Source organism: Poecilia latipinna, unplaced genomic scaffold, assembly GCF_001443285.1.
Source record: "Poecilia latipinna isolate Pla-1442-1.1 unplaced genomic scaffold, P_latipinna-1.0 Scaffold1513, whole genome shotgun sequence".
In the NCBI taxonomy this organism is placed as follows: Eukaryota; Metazoa; Chordata; class Actinopteri; order Cyprinodontiformes; family Poeciliidae; genus Poecilia; species Poecilia latipinna.
In genome coordinates, this window is record NW_015114129.1 from 43,363 (window position 1) to 58,235 (window position 14,873).

Sequence of the window (14,873 nt, forward strand, 5' to 3'; positions counted from 1 at the left end):
TCTGCAATCTGTTCCCTCCAAGGCTTGTCTAATCAGTTTCAGTCTGTTTATGTATGACTGCCACAAAAACATGGTTGTGTAAGCTGCAGCATGTGCACAGTTAAAAGAGGCTAGAGAGATAGAGACAGAATAAAAGAGATAGAGGAAAAGATAGAACCTACAACAAAGCTTTGTAATATTATTATTTATATTTTAATTACTAGCACTTTTAGCGAGCTTATATTATTTATATAACACCATAGTTTTTTTTAAATATGGAGATTTTTTTACCATATATACATTAATTGTATAATTGTTATCGTCTGTATTTAAGTATTTGATTTTTGTATTTGAATACTTGACCTAAAAAGTGATATACATGTCTTGAAAACAAAATATTGGAGGAAACCTACGTGGAAACGTTCACAGTGTTGCCATAATGGGGCAGCAGGTCTGGTCTGAGTCACGTGACCAGCAACAAGCCAAAATAATGAACTGATTAAATCACCTGTGTAAAAGTTAGGAGCAGATCAGACGCGCGTCATCGGGTTAATGTGACCAGAGGACAGGAAGCTCTGTCTCTGACCTTTAATCACATCCAGTCATTTTTATCCTGGTGTGTGTTACTGACCTGCAGCCGGGTCCACATGCCTCTGAACGCGGGAGCAGGAGCCGGTTACGGCAGCGTGCCGGACGCCGGGCCGCCGGGCGGCGAAGGCGCCTCGGAGACAGCCCCTCTGCTCTCCCCGGAGCCGGTGTACCAGTGGCAGCCAATGAACAGGCAGCAGCTGGAGGCCGCCGCCGGGGGTCCGGGCTGGAGGGCGGTACGCTGCTACCTGGTGGTGCTGTTCTGGCTGGCATGGATGACTATGCTGGCTGTCGCCATCGTTGTCATAAACCCGAAACCGCTTCCGGCGACGCTGAAATGGTGGCAGAAGAGTCTGTTCTACCAGATCCAGCCCGAACCGAGCCCGCACGTGCAGGACGAGAGGTCAGGGGGCATCAACGGTAAGAACAAGCGGAAATGTGACGACAAATGTGTGATTTTGAAACGTGTTAAATTATGAAAAAAATTACCCAGTAGAGTAGAAAAAAATGTTAAGCTTTTTGTAAATCCTAATTTACTAGATGGCCAAAGGGAAAAAAAAAGGTTTTTATTCCTTATTTGTGCAGTTTTATGTAGCACCATTTTCATAAAATTGTTTAATCAAAAAATAAAAATGTATATTCCAATCTACTACTTCTGGAACAATATCAAACCTGGAGATGTTTGGGGATATAAACAAAAGCCTCATGAACTGTTGAGCATAGTTGTGGAGAGTTTGCTGTATTTTTACAAGTAGTTTTTCTCTCACCATGTCTGCTATGGCTGGTTTGGCTCCGTTTTGACAGTTGTGAATCTGTCACTAACTGCATAGTTCCCTTAAACATTTGAGTCGCTTTTCTTTCTCTAAATCAATATTAATCTCAAAATTTGAGTAAATGAATAAAAATCAGCCAAAGGACCTGTTTACAATTACCCATCCCCATAATCAGCTGGTTTGATACTTGTTTGTATTAAACAAATGCATATTCTAACCACAGAGTGGGACATTCATCAAAGAATATTTGCTGAAAGTCGTGTGACAATCTTTTCTTCTCTCTTTTTTTAAAAATGTATGCCTGTTTTTGTGAGTAATTTTCTGTTTGCGTCACACATTTTCACAGGTTTCAATCTAAATTTAGGGCTATAAGTTGATCCATAGTTTGGGTTATTTTACTGCATTTTAAAGTGATATTGTTTGTTTAGGTCTACAAATGCTGCATACCTACTGTGAGCTGTGAATTATTCCCTTTCAGTCCATTGTCGGGGAACTGCCACACAATCACATCCAGTCTTACTGCAGACAAATTCCTATTGATCCAGTATTTGACACAAATCAGTTGTTTTATCTGAAGCACTTGTGCCATGACATCGTGTTGAAATTTAGCACCAGCTTGTCTTTGAGATGTAATGGCAAACCAACATAGAGGATGGATTGTACATAAACTTATTTGATCCGTTTCAAAATCCTGTTTGGCATTAGCAGAATCGATAATCTACAAAACTAAGAAAATTGCTATCTTGCCCAATTAAGCCTAATATCAATTGCTCCCTACCTACATTTTGTAATCTATTTTAAGCTCTGTTAAAATTATCAAGTTGTGTCTAATTTGGCATTTGACAGCTAAAACCCAGCATAATTATGTTTTATGTAATTGTAAAAAAAAATTCTAGTAAATCCCAGCAGAGCTGTGCTGTCAGATTGGACAACAAAAACAATCTAAAGCAAACTGTCCAAAAAAAGAACTGTTCAGTAAAGAATCACATCCTAAATTAGTGAAATGTTAATTGGTCCATGTCAGAACTGTGCAAAACGTCACAGTTCAGACATCTTACAGAACCAAAGCGTTGCTGTTTACAAAAGTGGGTCAAAGTTCCTTCGGTGACACGATACAGGCCGATAAAGTCTACACACAGAAGATGATTACTTCAAGATACTGCTAAATGTGGAGCTTCCTTCCTCTGCTTCAGCATTTTAGCTTTGGTTTGGTACATAACATTTAAAATATCAAATGTTACAGACAGTGCATGAGGTGACTGTATCCTACATGATGGAAAAGATAACGCATGGCATGTTTTTGTTTTCCCTGAGGCTGTTTATCTACCAACAATTCACAAAAACTGCTGATGCTGGCCCATCATTCAGATTGTAAGGGTGTATTTAGACAGAAAAGTTTTTTTTTAAAGAAATCAGTTACCATCTGGTTAAACTTTAATGTTTTCTCTGAAGCGGTGTGTGAGCGCCTTCCCTACCTCAGGTCTTTGGGAGTTGGCGCTCTAATCCTGCAGGGTGTGTTTGATAAAAAGGCAACTCCAGCTTACCTCAGTGAGGCCCTGGAGACAAAGGCTCAGATCCAACATCTGCTTGCAGAGAGCAACAAAGCAGGTAAGCAAAATGACTTTAGGTTCAATTTTTATTGGAGTTTTCCTGCATAAACATCACGTTTGGGAATTTTGGTCTTTCAGATCTAAGGGTGGTGTTGAACATATGTGACGTGAATCTGCTGGGACAGGAGGAGATGCCCGGAAACAAACCGTCGAACCGTTCAGATACTGTACGAGTGAAAACGACCCAGTAGCTTGTCGCACCAACGTGCTCATTAGCAGGCATTTCATTTTCCCCAGGATGCATTAAGGTTCTGGTTGGAGCAAGGTGTGGCCGGATTTGTCATCTGTGACTCTGATCCAGCATATTCGGTGGAGGTAAATGCGTTACTGATGTCTTTAATCTTGGTAAAAGCGCTGTTCTCATGAGTTCATATTTTTTGTGTTAAACATATCAGACTCTGCAGGAGTGGAGGAGAGTTGTTGAGGAATTTAACACTCATCAGGAGGAAAGGTGCAACTTACTGTCCAAGTTTTCTTCCTTTTTTTCTTTTTGCATTGTAAGATGCGCAAATAAATATGCAAGTCCATGTTTTACTGCAGGATTTTGTTGGTAGAACAGACCTCAGATGTTCTGCGCCCGCTGAATGCCTCGTCTCAGAACCTCACGTTGGTAAATGTGGTCATAAGGTCCATCTTACCAAAGTCGGAGCAGCCTCTCTCTGCTGAGGAAGTAGCTGGAGCTGTAGAGACGTGGCTGCAAACACGACAGGAAGACGTGTGGACCAGCTGGACAGTAAGATTATTTTTATGCAAGCTTATTTAATCTAACTTGGTTTGTCTAGGTCAGTGGTTCCCAACTCCAGGTTTGGAAAGCTGCTGTCCAAAAAGGCAGATTGGATTAGATTATTCCCCTCCACATTACCTGGATGAAATGAATATCTTCCTACTGGGACTCTGGAGAATTACAGAGTCAAATAGTTGCTGAACAACGTCTTTCAAGGTCTAGGGTTAACTCTTGCTTTAGGAACGTGTGTGTGTGTGTGTTTTTAAAAATCTCAAGTGTACAGTAGGGATTTTATAAAACTTTTAAAATGTACTTGGATGTGTGATTTTTTTATTTTTTTTTGCATGTTCAGGCTACTGGAAACCAGTGAAAAGACTTTAGAAATGGGTGACAGGCACTGATTTGTTCTTAAATAGCTTTGTGTTGGTCTGATGACATTGTAACATAGAGCTGTGCATCATCTGCATATGGTAACTAATCTTATGTGTTTATAGTCTTATTATGTAAATATTAAATAGGAGGAGCCCCTGGATGGCACTTGGCCTCTTTTTAAGGCAAGAGCTGAAATGTATCTTATTCACTGAAGGGCAAATTGTTTAATATGGAAAGATAAAATTGCCGTATTTAAGGATGCTGGAAGATTTGAGTTATTTACTTGCAACTTTGGTATTTCCTTTCCTTTCAAGCCTGAATGCTTGAAATGAAATGTTATCACAACTTTATATTGGGTCCTGCAAAAATGCAAAATGTTTTTTTCTCTCCCCTTTAAAACTGTAAATTTATTTGCACTCACACAAGACTTTAAAACTGAAATCTGGAAAGAAATTTAGTTGCCATGTTTATTTTATTTATTTTTTACATTTCCACAACAGACTGATTCTAAAAGTACAAGTATTATTTTATATATATTTTTCTTATTAGGTTAGAAATGCATTTTGTTTTATTTTTTTTAAAGAATCAGAATTCAGTGGTAATAAATGCATTCGTCCTCGGCAAAAGTTTTTCTTCTTTTTAAAACCTGAAAACAGAAATAAAATTGTGGGTCTTTGAAAATAAAATTTCTTATAGTAGATTATTATTATTATTATAATTATTATTAATCTTTTTATTTTTTTTAGAAGGGGATTTAACATATTCATCTTTAAATAAGGTTTCTTTAGCTGGAGTGATGGAAAAATTGACTCTTGGACTTGTAAAGATTGCAGACAATCTTTACATGTGAGATGATCAAAAATTCAACCCCTTAAATCTGGTTGTAAGTTACGTTTGGAGAACTTGGATTCCTCCTAACTCATTGTTTGTATTCCAGTAATATTTTGTAACATCTGCAGGTTGGAGGTGAAGTGCCTGTAGAGCTGAAGAGGTTATTCCTGGTGCTGCTGATGACTCTGCCAGGATCACCTGCTTTCAGATACGGGGAAGAGATCGACCACACCTGGGTAAAATCTTATCAGATTTAAAGAAATGAGCCCACAGAGTAATGAGATAAATGTGTGACCAGATTTCTTAAGGATTATTCTCACTATTTGCCGTCTCCTGTTTTTTTTAATTTTTTTTTTATTTTATTTTTTTTTATGCATTTTATTTCTGCTCCCTGCACCTTTTAGGACAAAGAGTCAAAGCACTCGGATGTTGCTCTCTTCTCCACTCTCAGCCACACCAAGTCCAGTGAAGAAGCTCTCCTCTACGGCAGCTTGACGCTCCTCCCCTTCAACGCCACCTCCAACTTTTCCTCGAGTTCGCTTTCCAACTCCTCCGTTTCTCCTCGTCCCGTCCTGGCCTTCCTGCGCTCCTGGGGTTGCGTGCGGTTCCTCATTCTGCTCAACGTGTGGGCCGAGCCGCTCTCCCTGGATCCGGCCCGGGCTCCCGGCCTGCCTAAGAAGGGCGTGTTTGTGGCCAGCACAGGAATGAACCACATGGGCTCGACGTATCTGTGCTCTCTTAAACTGCAGCCTTACGAAGCCGTCGTCATCAAGCTGTTTAACCCAGGAGGATACTCGTAGAGATTCAGCTGTGTTGATTTAATTATCAGGATATGTTGTCATGGTAGCAGGGTTTTAAACGTCTGGCACATGTGCTGCATTTGAGCGTCAAGTTTTCTGTGCTGCTCCAAGTTTAATCTGTCGGATGATGATTTAGTCATAGAAAATGGTCTGCATTTTCTTGGTCATTTCACTCGGCTAGTTTAAACTCAAATCAGGAGCCACATCCTCCTCCTCATGTAGCTGAAGTATTTCTGCTTCAAGCCCTTGATGTGATGTTTGTTTGCCAAATAAATTTGTGGAAATTTGCCAACTTTTTAATTTTTGTATTTTACCAGCTTTGTCTCTAGAAAGCAACACACCGTACCTTGCACAAATATTCATACCCCTTCAATTCAATTTGAAATTCAACCATAAACTTGGTTGAACTTTGTGAAGTGAAAGAAAAAAAATCTGAACTTTATTTTTTACTTTACAAAAATCTGAAAATTGTTGTACTGTTTCAGCATCCTGACCCTGCTGAAAAATGAAAGGTGATGCCATCACCATGTCATGAAATACCTGGGAATATGTTCTCGGGTATTTCAAAACGCAGGGGTGGATTTTGAAATATTGTACAGGTTTTTTTGCAGCTATTTTTTTGTGGTTATGATGTAGAAAGTACATAAGTATGAACGCATTGTGCAGAGGACAGTGTTATGAATGAGAGACCCAATCACTATCTTCAGTTTTAGCTTTGGATTACCACTAGGTGGTGCTACAGCCTTACTCACAGCTTCATTATAACTCAATGCATTTAAAGGAGATGCTGTCAACATTTTTATTCTTTTGGCTCCGTGGAGTTTTGGGAAAGTTGGCTGATGCCAACATATGAGGCGTTTGCTGTTTTCTAAGAATCCCTGAGACATCGCTGCTCTTGTCAAATAAGCGTAAAGTTGTTGTACTTGGACTGAAATGGTATATTGCTTTACAGCCCTTGTTAATCTGTAAACATAAAAGTGCTTCTGGCAACACCGCGACATTCCCAGTAGACAAACTCAGCATCGCGTTCTGAACGTAAATGATTTCCGCTGAAAATGCCACCGACTCTTAATTTGTATGCTTTAATACCTCTTGCTGAAGAAGACCTCACATTTTTATTCATGGTGGAAATATTTTATTGCATTACTCTATTTTTACAGCTCAAATAACTACTTACACTTCACAGAGAAAAATGTGCAGGAGGAAACGTGTACAAATTGCACTGGTTATGCATATAAGCCAAAGGTGACTGTATACAGCAAAATGTAAAAAAAAATATATATGTATATATATATATATGAAACCACTTCACCATGCCTGTTGCATTCCATAAAAAATAGATCTTATAACAAGAGCACAGTGACTGACCTTAAATAAAAACTAGTCATCATAAATCTAACAGTTTACTCTCACAGTGCACGTTGAAGCAGCAGACGTCTCCAAAAGCGGAAAGCTTTCGACACAAATCACTCCTGGTAGCTTTGAAATCAGCAACAGAGAGAAGGAAAAGTGAAATCATGTGCATTTAATACAATGACTACACGGGTTATACTACACTGACAAAATGTCATCTTGGGGCATCTTTCTACTCCACTGTGGGTCTAAAAAAAACAAAAACTTGAATGTTGTTAAAGGACTGTAGATGACATTAAAGGAACATTACGATGTTTGTTTGGTTTGGTTTGAATCTTACATTTAGTAAAACTAGAAAATCAAACGCACAAGCATAATTTATTTAATATCCCTGCTCAAGAGGCTCGAGGCACAACTGTGGATCTATGCAAGCACACACTTACACCCAAGGAAAACTTAGTACAGTTAGCTTAAGGTCCGGCCAAGCCATCAAGTGAACACCCATAGTTTAAACCCAGGACCAAACATAATACATCAGATTTTCTTTAAATTTTCTTACTACATTCATTTCCTGCAGGTGGATCAGTGTTTACTAAAAAATATCAACAATTTTTCCCTTTTTTTTTTCTTCAGAGAATTAACCAATACTTGAAGTAAACTTGTCAGTTTGGGATTCAGGACTTTGTTGCTCCATCAGTCAAAATCTAGTCTAAAATTAGACATAAGGCTTTAAAATCTCCTAACATTCACAAGAGAAGTTCTACAAGCTCGCAGACTTGTCTTTAAGAGGACGTTTGACTAATTTAGCCTGAGAGGTTTTGTTGCTGTACTGTAGAAACTCTGTAAAATCAAAAGGACCAGACAAAGTGAGGCAAACATGTACTGATCTCCGAATGTCAGGAAATGCCTACCAGGCGTCGACTCGTCTTCCACACCTGCTGATGCAAATAGTTAAAACAGGAAGTCAAAATACTAACGTGACTAAAACCAGGATGGGATCGGCTGGGGGCCGGCGTCTACCTCAGGTACATGAGGAGTGTACTGTGTTCCCTGAGGTGGACGATGTTTTAGTAGGAGTCAGAGCAAGATTTACTGACATTGTTTGATAATTGTTTGCTTAGCATGTTATTGGACTTGAACATGATCATATTTGATTAACTTATATTGCCGTGAATATGGCTTTGCATAACTGGACCAGCTTGATTTCCTGAAGATTTAGTTGGAAGAGCATCTTCCGATGTCACCCAGGTCATATATCCATGAAAATGACACAAAGTTGAATCACTCACAGAAATTCTAATGGAAAAATAAAAATAAAAAATTACATTAAATAACTATTTTAGTCATTGTTAGTCATTTAAAAACAACTGAAGTTCTGAAACGGTAGAGATTTCTTTCACAACCTTCTGAGATGAACACAGCCATGATTACACAAAATTTATAGAGCTTTTAAGATGCATTACATGGACCACAGACATTCAACAAACATTTAGATCAGCAACAGCCCATGATCAAAACTTGGAAGAAGTAGGTCTACTGATTGCATGTCTGTAAACGGCACAAGTCCCACCTGAACCTGTAGAAATATAAGATTAACACTCGACTCCACAAGCCTATGCTGATAACAACACTGAACAAGAAGCACACATGAATTAAAGTGGTTTTGCTCTAAACTACTTGTTGTGATTCCTTTAAACAGAAAATCTTTAACAAACTGAATGTGGCTGCTCTCCAGCCTAACTAGGGTGATACTACTAGTACGTGTAATTTGAAGCTACCTAAATGGCTGGATTCATTTAATCGTGTATTTTTGGATAGGAGTTGATGTGTAGTGAGACGGCGCATCGAAAACAAACCGAACTGAGCAGAATTTGATATGAAAGCAACTTCAGGCTGCGGTTTTTGTATTATGACTCGAGTTTGTTGCACACATTCTGATTCGTTCTGTGTTAAGTCCCCACCAGTTTCTACATACAACTCATTTTAATTAGACGTGCTGATCTGAAGTCACCCATCCCTGACCATGGCTACAGTATGAGGTCAAACGCTTCAAGTGAACAGTAGAGAGCAACAGTTTCACTGTGTGTGTGTGTGTGTGTGTGTGTGTGTGTTCAGAAAATAGTTGTAGGAAAGTGGTAGCATACAGTAATGCATGTTAAATATCCACAACAGTTTATCAGATCGCTCTGATCGAAGCAGCTGAGCTTCGGTTTTTGGCACGACTCCTTTTGCGGCGTTGAGGTGGAACGACGGCGACACACGCGTTCAGAGAATCATCTGTCTTTGAATACAAGCTGTACATTCAAGATCCCTCTCACTCCAGAGGTTTGTTAAATCGTCTTTTCAGACCAGACAGTCTCTCTCTCTCTCTCTCTGCCTGGACTGCTTCGTCCTTCCCTGCTCACGAGTCTGCTCTGGGTTGTGGCAGAGAGTCAGTTTTGTCAGTAAGTGCCGCTCCTGTGTTCACGGGTTGCGGGGTATGGAGTGGTCGAGTGGGAAAGACAAGGCGCAGTGATCCGTCGACTTCATGGCTCCTTTGCCGAACCGGCAGGACAGCAGCGAGTAGAGGTGACGAAACACCGACTTGCGGAAAATGATGAAGACCCAAGGATCCATGATGGGGTTTAAAGAGTAAAAGCGGAACGCTCTGAAGTTTTCTTCGTCTCCGGAGAACGGCTTAACGGCATTCATAAAGCCGGCAATCTGAGGAGGAGAGAAGGTTGCGATTAGACACAGAATTTACTTTTCATGGGTCAAAATAAAAAAATAAAAAATAAATATAAAACATCTATCTTCTTCTTCTATTTTTGATGACCTGCTGCTTTGGCCTCTTCTGGAAATCAAGCTGGAAAACTATCAGAAATACGCAAACGTCTAAGAATCAAGATGATTCGTGCAAAAGACGTAACGACTCCTTACAGGTTTTTCCATCAGTAATGGATGAAGCAGAAGATCCTGCAAACAACTCTTGTTTAAAACCAGCTAATGCACAGATCTGTTTCCTCGTGTTGCTTTTTTCTCCCCACTGTGTTGTTGATTTTTAAAGAGCGTTTCCATCAGTGGGAGGACAACTGAAACTGACAGTCGTGTTTTTCTCCAACGTCCAAAAGGGCAAGTTGAGGAAATGGCTTCTGATAAACAAACTTCTTTACTGAAAACTCTCCTTGAACGTCTGCCTCACAGTGAAGACTACCGCCGGCTTCTCAGACTATTTAGCTACAACAAAGGTTGTCGCATTTCCACACACTGCAGCCACTGCAGTACCAGGCCTGGGGATGTGATGAAGCATCCACAGACTGGTTTGTTTTACCACAACTGTGTTAGTTGTTTCCTGACAGACAAAACATTTTGTCTGTTTGTATGGTGTTTCGCAGAAGATGGTGACACCTTTCTATTTCTGTAAATATTGATCCAGAGACCAATCTAGATCGACAAGTAATGTAGATAAATGATGTAATTAGTAAAGGCTTTATGTATGTAATGTAGTTGAAGTAAAAACAGCTGTTCTGTGAACAAAGAGCATCGTAGAGAACCAAGTAGAAGCACAGCAGACGGGTCAGAGAGAAAGCTTTGGTGAAGTTTTTTTGTTTTTGCTTTTTAATAACTTTTTTTGGCTTTAATGGCCTTTACTTGACAGTAAAGGAAAAAGAGTTGTGAGAGAGGGGGAAGACATGCGACCAAAAGGTCAACGGGACGTGACTCAAACTCGTGTCGAGCGTGGAAACTCTTGCGATGCATCTAGGGGCTGTTGACTGTTTTGCAGTTTCCTCGACATTTCAATTTAAACAAATGCAACAATACTGTTTGCAGAAGCCGATGCGTCTGTAACAAATACAGTGCAGCATTTCCTGCACTGTAGCAAGATACAGCGCCGGCTTCACGCTGTGGTTTCTCTAACTCGGATGCCACAAAGCGCCATCAAATATCACCAGGCGGCTCTCTAATAAACATTGTGAGAATTCTGTTTCGCAAAAACAAAGTGGCCCGAATGTGAACAACCATGAGCGCGCAAGGCTTAACTACGAGGTTTTCTTTTGTGCCCCGACATTTGAAGTTTGACAGACTGTAAGCAGGCGGCCCAGACAGAAGAGGCAGCAGCTGGCTGCTGAATCACCGTGGGGAGAGAGAGAGACAAAGAGAGAGAGAGAGACGCAGCAGCTGGCCCAGGAAGCTCACCACCTTGCTTCTCTCCTCTATCAACAATTTCCCATTTTCTTCATGAAATATCCAACAAACAGTAGCCTAATTAATGACCTGTGCTGATTGAGAGGCCCCTGCGCCTTGGCGTAAATGTTTTGTTTGTTGCTAGGGCCTGGACTGAAATCTAATAAGCTCAGCACAATGCGCGAGGGGCCAAAGTGAGCGAGACCAGACGGAGGACAAATGAACCTACCGGAGGGACGAGACGCAGACCTGACTGCGTTCGCCGCCCAGCGCACCAGTTTCACACAGAGGGGATGGTTTGCATTGACCCGTGGAGACACCTGCAGGAGATCAGGCCGGATTTCAGCTGTGTGGGTAGAAATGCAGGAGGAATGGAGCCCGAAGCCTTTTTAGTGCGCGGGTTTGCTCACGCAGTATTTTTAAAACCTCAAAAATGACTTTAGAACAAGCAGAACTTGGTTCAGTTCAGACGTAATTTCTTTTGTATTAATCTAAAACTCCATCTGGAATCAAAGCTTTGGTTAATTTAGTCTTCTTGGCCGCAACCTCAGATTAAAAGCAACAGCGTTCGCTATACAGGGTGGAACAAACCAAATGTCCAGATGTTGTTGATTTGCTTTTAGTACATATCACTCTGGAACTTTTTGTAGTTGCAAAACCAATATTGCATCAGAGCTATTACCTAACACCCTTGAGAGATGAAGTATGGGTGTCGAGTTGTGCACCACACAACAAGAATCCATTTTAAATTAAGTGCCAGGAAAACCACGATAAACTGAGCCAAGTTAGCGTCTCCCAGTTTTACCTGAAGCCTCTTGCGTTCGCCACTATGAATTTTATGAGCTTTAGCCGTCCAGGAAGTTACATCGTAATCAAATCAGCTCTTTGCGAATGCTTTTGCGCGCTCTTCCATTTGCAAGTTTCAGATTCATAAAAGTTCTGTCAAACTGGGCCGCATGTTATCGATAAAGGTGCATGTGCATTAAAGTAGCTGCTGCAGCTTCAAGAACATTTATGCAGCAAATTAAAAGTGTGAGATAAAAGACTGAACGCAAGAAAGCATAAGTCCAGCATGTTTAAATTGAGACATTCAACAAAGTAGTTTGTTTTTTTCAGTGCTTAATATCATTTATCCTGAGGGCCAAAGTCAATTCTGATAAAGAACTCAACAAAGAAACAATTTAGCTTTTCCGTTATTTTGATGTACAATTACAAACTGAGTGGTGTGTATTTTTTAAATTGGAAAGCAGAAGGTACATGAGTGCCTTCACAATCAGCCTCCTGGAACGTACCAGACGGGCAAAGTGATATCCCCTTTAGATGCTTCAAACAGGTAGAAATACAAACTAAAAGCTGTAAAAAGAAAAAAAAAAAGTGCATCATCCCCCCTCCCCCCACCCACTCCGTTGCCCACCTTTGTTTTGTTCTTTAACATAAAACGTAGTTTGGTTTGTGGTTGCAGAGAAGTTGCAACAATTGGTTTTGCACACCGTTGCTCACCACATTCATCACACATTTGTCTGTAGTTGTGAGACGGTTTAAATCCCACTTCCTCATTGCTATTGGCTCCAAAAGTTCACTTTAATTCATGAGTCATTGGAGGGAACCGAGAAGTGGAAGTAGATGTTTTACTTATGGCACTTTGTTTTTCAAAGAAACGATTGAAATTTAAATAACCGGTTCCTTTAAAAGATAATCAATGCACCAGTAGGCAAGAGGCGTTTCATTCCTCAGAAATAAAATTATTCTGCAAATCACCTTCTAGACAGAAAACAGGTAAGGAAAAAAATAAAACATTAAATAAAGTTATCACAGCAATAAAGTCGTTGATTTAACCAATCAGCTAGTTATTATGTCACTCTGTGGTTTGTCACATTAATAATCCAAGGAGATTAAAAATCATTGCTCATTGTGACAGTGTGTCTGAATAACTGATCTGCCACCTAAAGGTGGGTAAATTACGTAAAAGTCAAATTTTCAGAGAACTAGTCTGTACCAGATTTACAGACTCTCCCTTCAAGGGTGACTGAGAGATATTTGTCTGTGTACAACTATTTCCAAAATAAAACCCCTGCTTTGAGGAACAACACTGCAAAAACACAAAATCTCACAAAATATCTTTTGTCTAGTCTCTAGCATCAAACGTCTTGAATATACTTGAAATGAGACAGAACTAACTTTTTGAGATTAAGTCAATAATTCCTTAATATTGCCAAAAACTGATAAGAGAAAAAAATGTATTGTTATAAATGAGATAATCTGCCAGTGGAACTAGACCTTTTTATAAAACAAGCTCCTACATCTTGCTGGAAGGTAAATTAGTTTTGTCTTATTTTAGGTGCACTAAAAACCAGAAGCCAGACCAAAAGTACCAGGTAAGATTTTGTGGGGTTTTTTTGCAGTGAAGAGGAAGTGATGAGATACTTCTACAGCAGCAGAGTAAAAAGGTTCAAAAGACATGTTTTATACAAATCCTTTACTGACGAAGGCATGACGCAAAACTCCTCTGATAACATCAGAGAAATGAAATATCTTAGACGTCTTAGGGAACAATAGCGAGCAATCCCTTTACAGCCTTGGCTTCTGATCAAGAAGCTGCTCTGGTTCAGCGATTTGTTATTTCCACACAAAGTTATCATCCCACCTAATTCATCACGCAGCCTTGCCAAAAACATTTCAAACACACACGCGCCTCGTCTCGGCGGTGAGCGTCTCGCTCTGCGTTTACCACCCTGGCTCTGGCTCCTGCGTGCCACCCTGCCTCTTATGGTGCTCTCGGCGGACTCTGAGCCGCCAAGGAGAGGGGGAACAAATCACGAGCCGCTCTCCTTTTTCCAGGCACCGCGGGCTGTGGGGCAGAGACTGATGACATGTCAGGATCTCCTTAAACAGGAGCATAATAATGCATCACTGGGCGCTTAGAGAGCAGAAGCAGAAAAGAAACGGGGGACCATGCAGGTGCACTTTAAATGTTCCTGTTATGCTTAAGGATGTATTAGGCCTGCAAAAGCAAATGTGCTCATACTGTGTAAACAGTTCATAGTTGCAAACCTTCTGCAAGCTTTTTTCTGAGTTAAAGGAAGATGATAGAGTTACAGTACGATGCAAAAGTATTCATTTTTCTCCCAACATTGTCTCACATTTAGCTCTGGAAAAAATGAAGAAACCAGTGCCTATTTTCATTTTTTTTATTTCCGCATCAGATTTCTCACAAAATTACCATTTAATTTTCATATTATTATGACTTTATTCGCGTATTATTTTGAGTTCATTGAAAACCTCTATAAACTTGTTTTCTTTGCATTATTTGAGGTCTGAAAGCGCTGCATCGCTTTTATTATTTTGACCATTTCTCATTTTCTGCAAGTAAATATTAAACTTTTGCTTAGAATTTCAGAGACATGATGTCAGTAGTTTGTAGAATAAAAGAACAATGTTAATTTTACTCAAACATTTACCTATAAATGGTAAAATCAGAGAAACTGATCATTTTCAGTGATCTCAAACAAATCGCTGAGCCCTCACTTTGTCTATATACTTGTTAGGGTAAATGGGGCAGAATGCAAAAGCATGTTGTACTTTTCTGAGTTTTTTGTAAACAAGCAAAAAAAAAAAAAAAAAAAAAAAAAGTTTTCTTCCCCCATAATTAAACTTTTTTCGTATTTATTTTTTTTTTTTT

General features: G+C 39.8%; 2 protein-coding genes across 2 annotated transcripts in view; one reads left to right on the forward strand and one right to left on the reverse strand.

Moving 5' to 3' along the window:
• The first annotated feature begins 471 nt into the window (after nt 1-471).
• On the forward strand, nt 472-5,977 carry LOC106963252 (4F2 cell-surface antigen heavy chain). Its single transcript, XM_015058064.1, has 8 exons — nt 472-987; nt 2,793-2,948; nt 3,029-3,117; nt 3,188-3,265; nt 3,346-3,401; nt 3,491-3,683; nt 5,006-5,113; nt 5,282-5,977. Exons 1-8 carry the CDS (start codon nt 627-629, stop codon nt 5,675-5,677), a joined length of 1,437 nt encoding a protein of 478 aa, XP_014913550.1. The 5' UTR covers nt 472-626; the 3' UTR covers nt 5,678-5,977.
• An 822-nt stretch (nt 5,978-6,799) lies between these two features.
• The window catches only part of ptgir (prostaglandin I2 receptor), a 30,682-nt gene continuing 22,608 nt past the window's right edge, over nt 6,800-14,873 (reverse strand). Inside the window, exon 3 of the mRNA XM_015058065.1 lies at nt 6,800-9,733. Coding sequence (XP_014913551.1) covers nt 9,494-9,733 — 240 coding nt within the window. The 3' untranslated portion in view covers nt 6,800-9,493. The remainder of the gene's footprint in view (nt 9,734-14,873) is intronic.

Excerpts from the sequence above, each read along its gene's own strand:
- LOC106963252 (XM_015058064.1), top strand. The coding sequence starts at position 627 with ATGCCTCTGAACGCGGGAGCAGGAGCCGGTTACGGCAGCGTGCCGGAC. Across the intron at positions 2,949-3,028 it reads TGCAGAGAGCAACAAAGCAG|ATCTAAGGGTGGTGTTGAAC; the intron begins GTAAGCAAAATG and ends TTGGTCTTTCAG. Across the intron at positions 3,118-3,187 it reads CGTCGAACCGTTCAGATACT|GATGCATTAAGGTTCTGGTT; the intron begins GTACGAGTGAAA and ends CATTTTCCCCAG.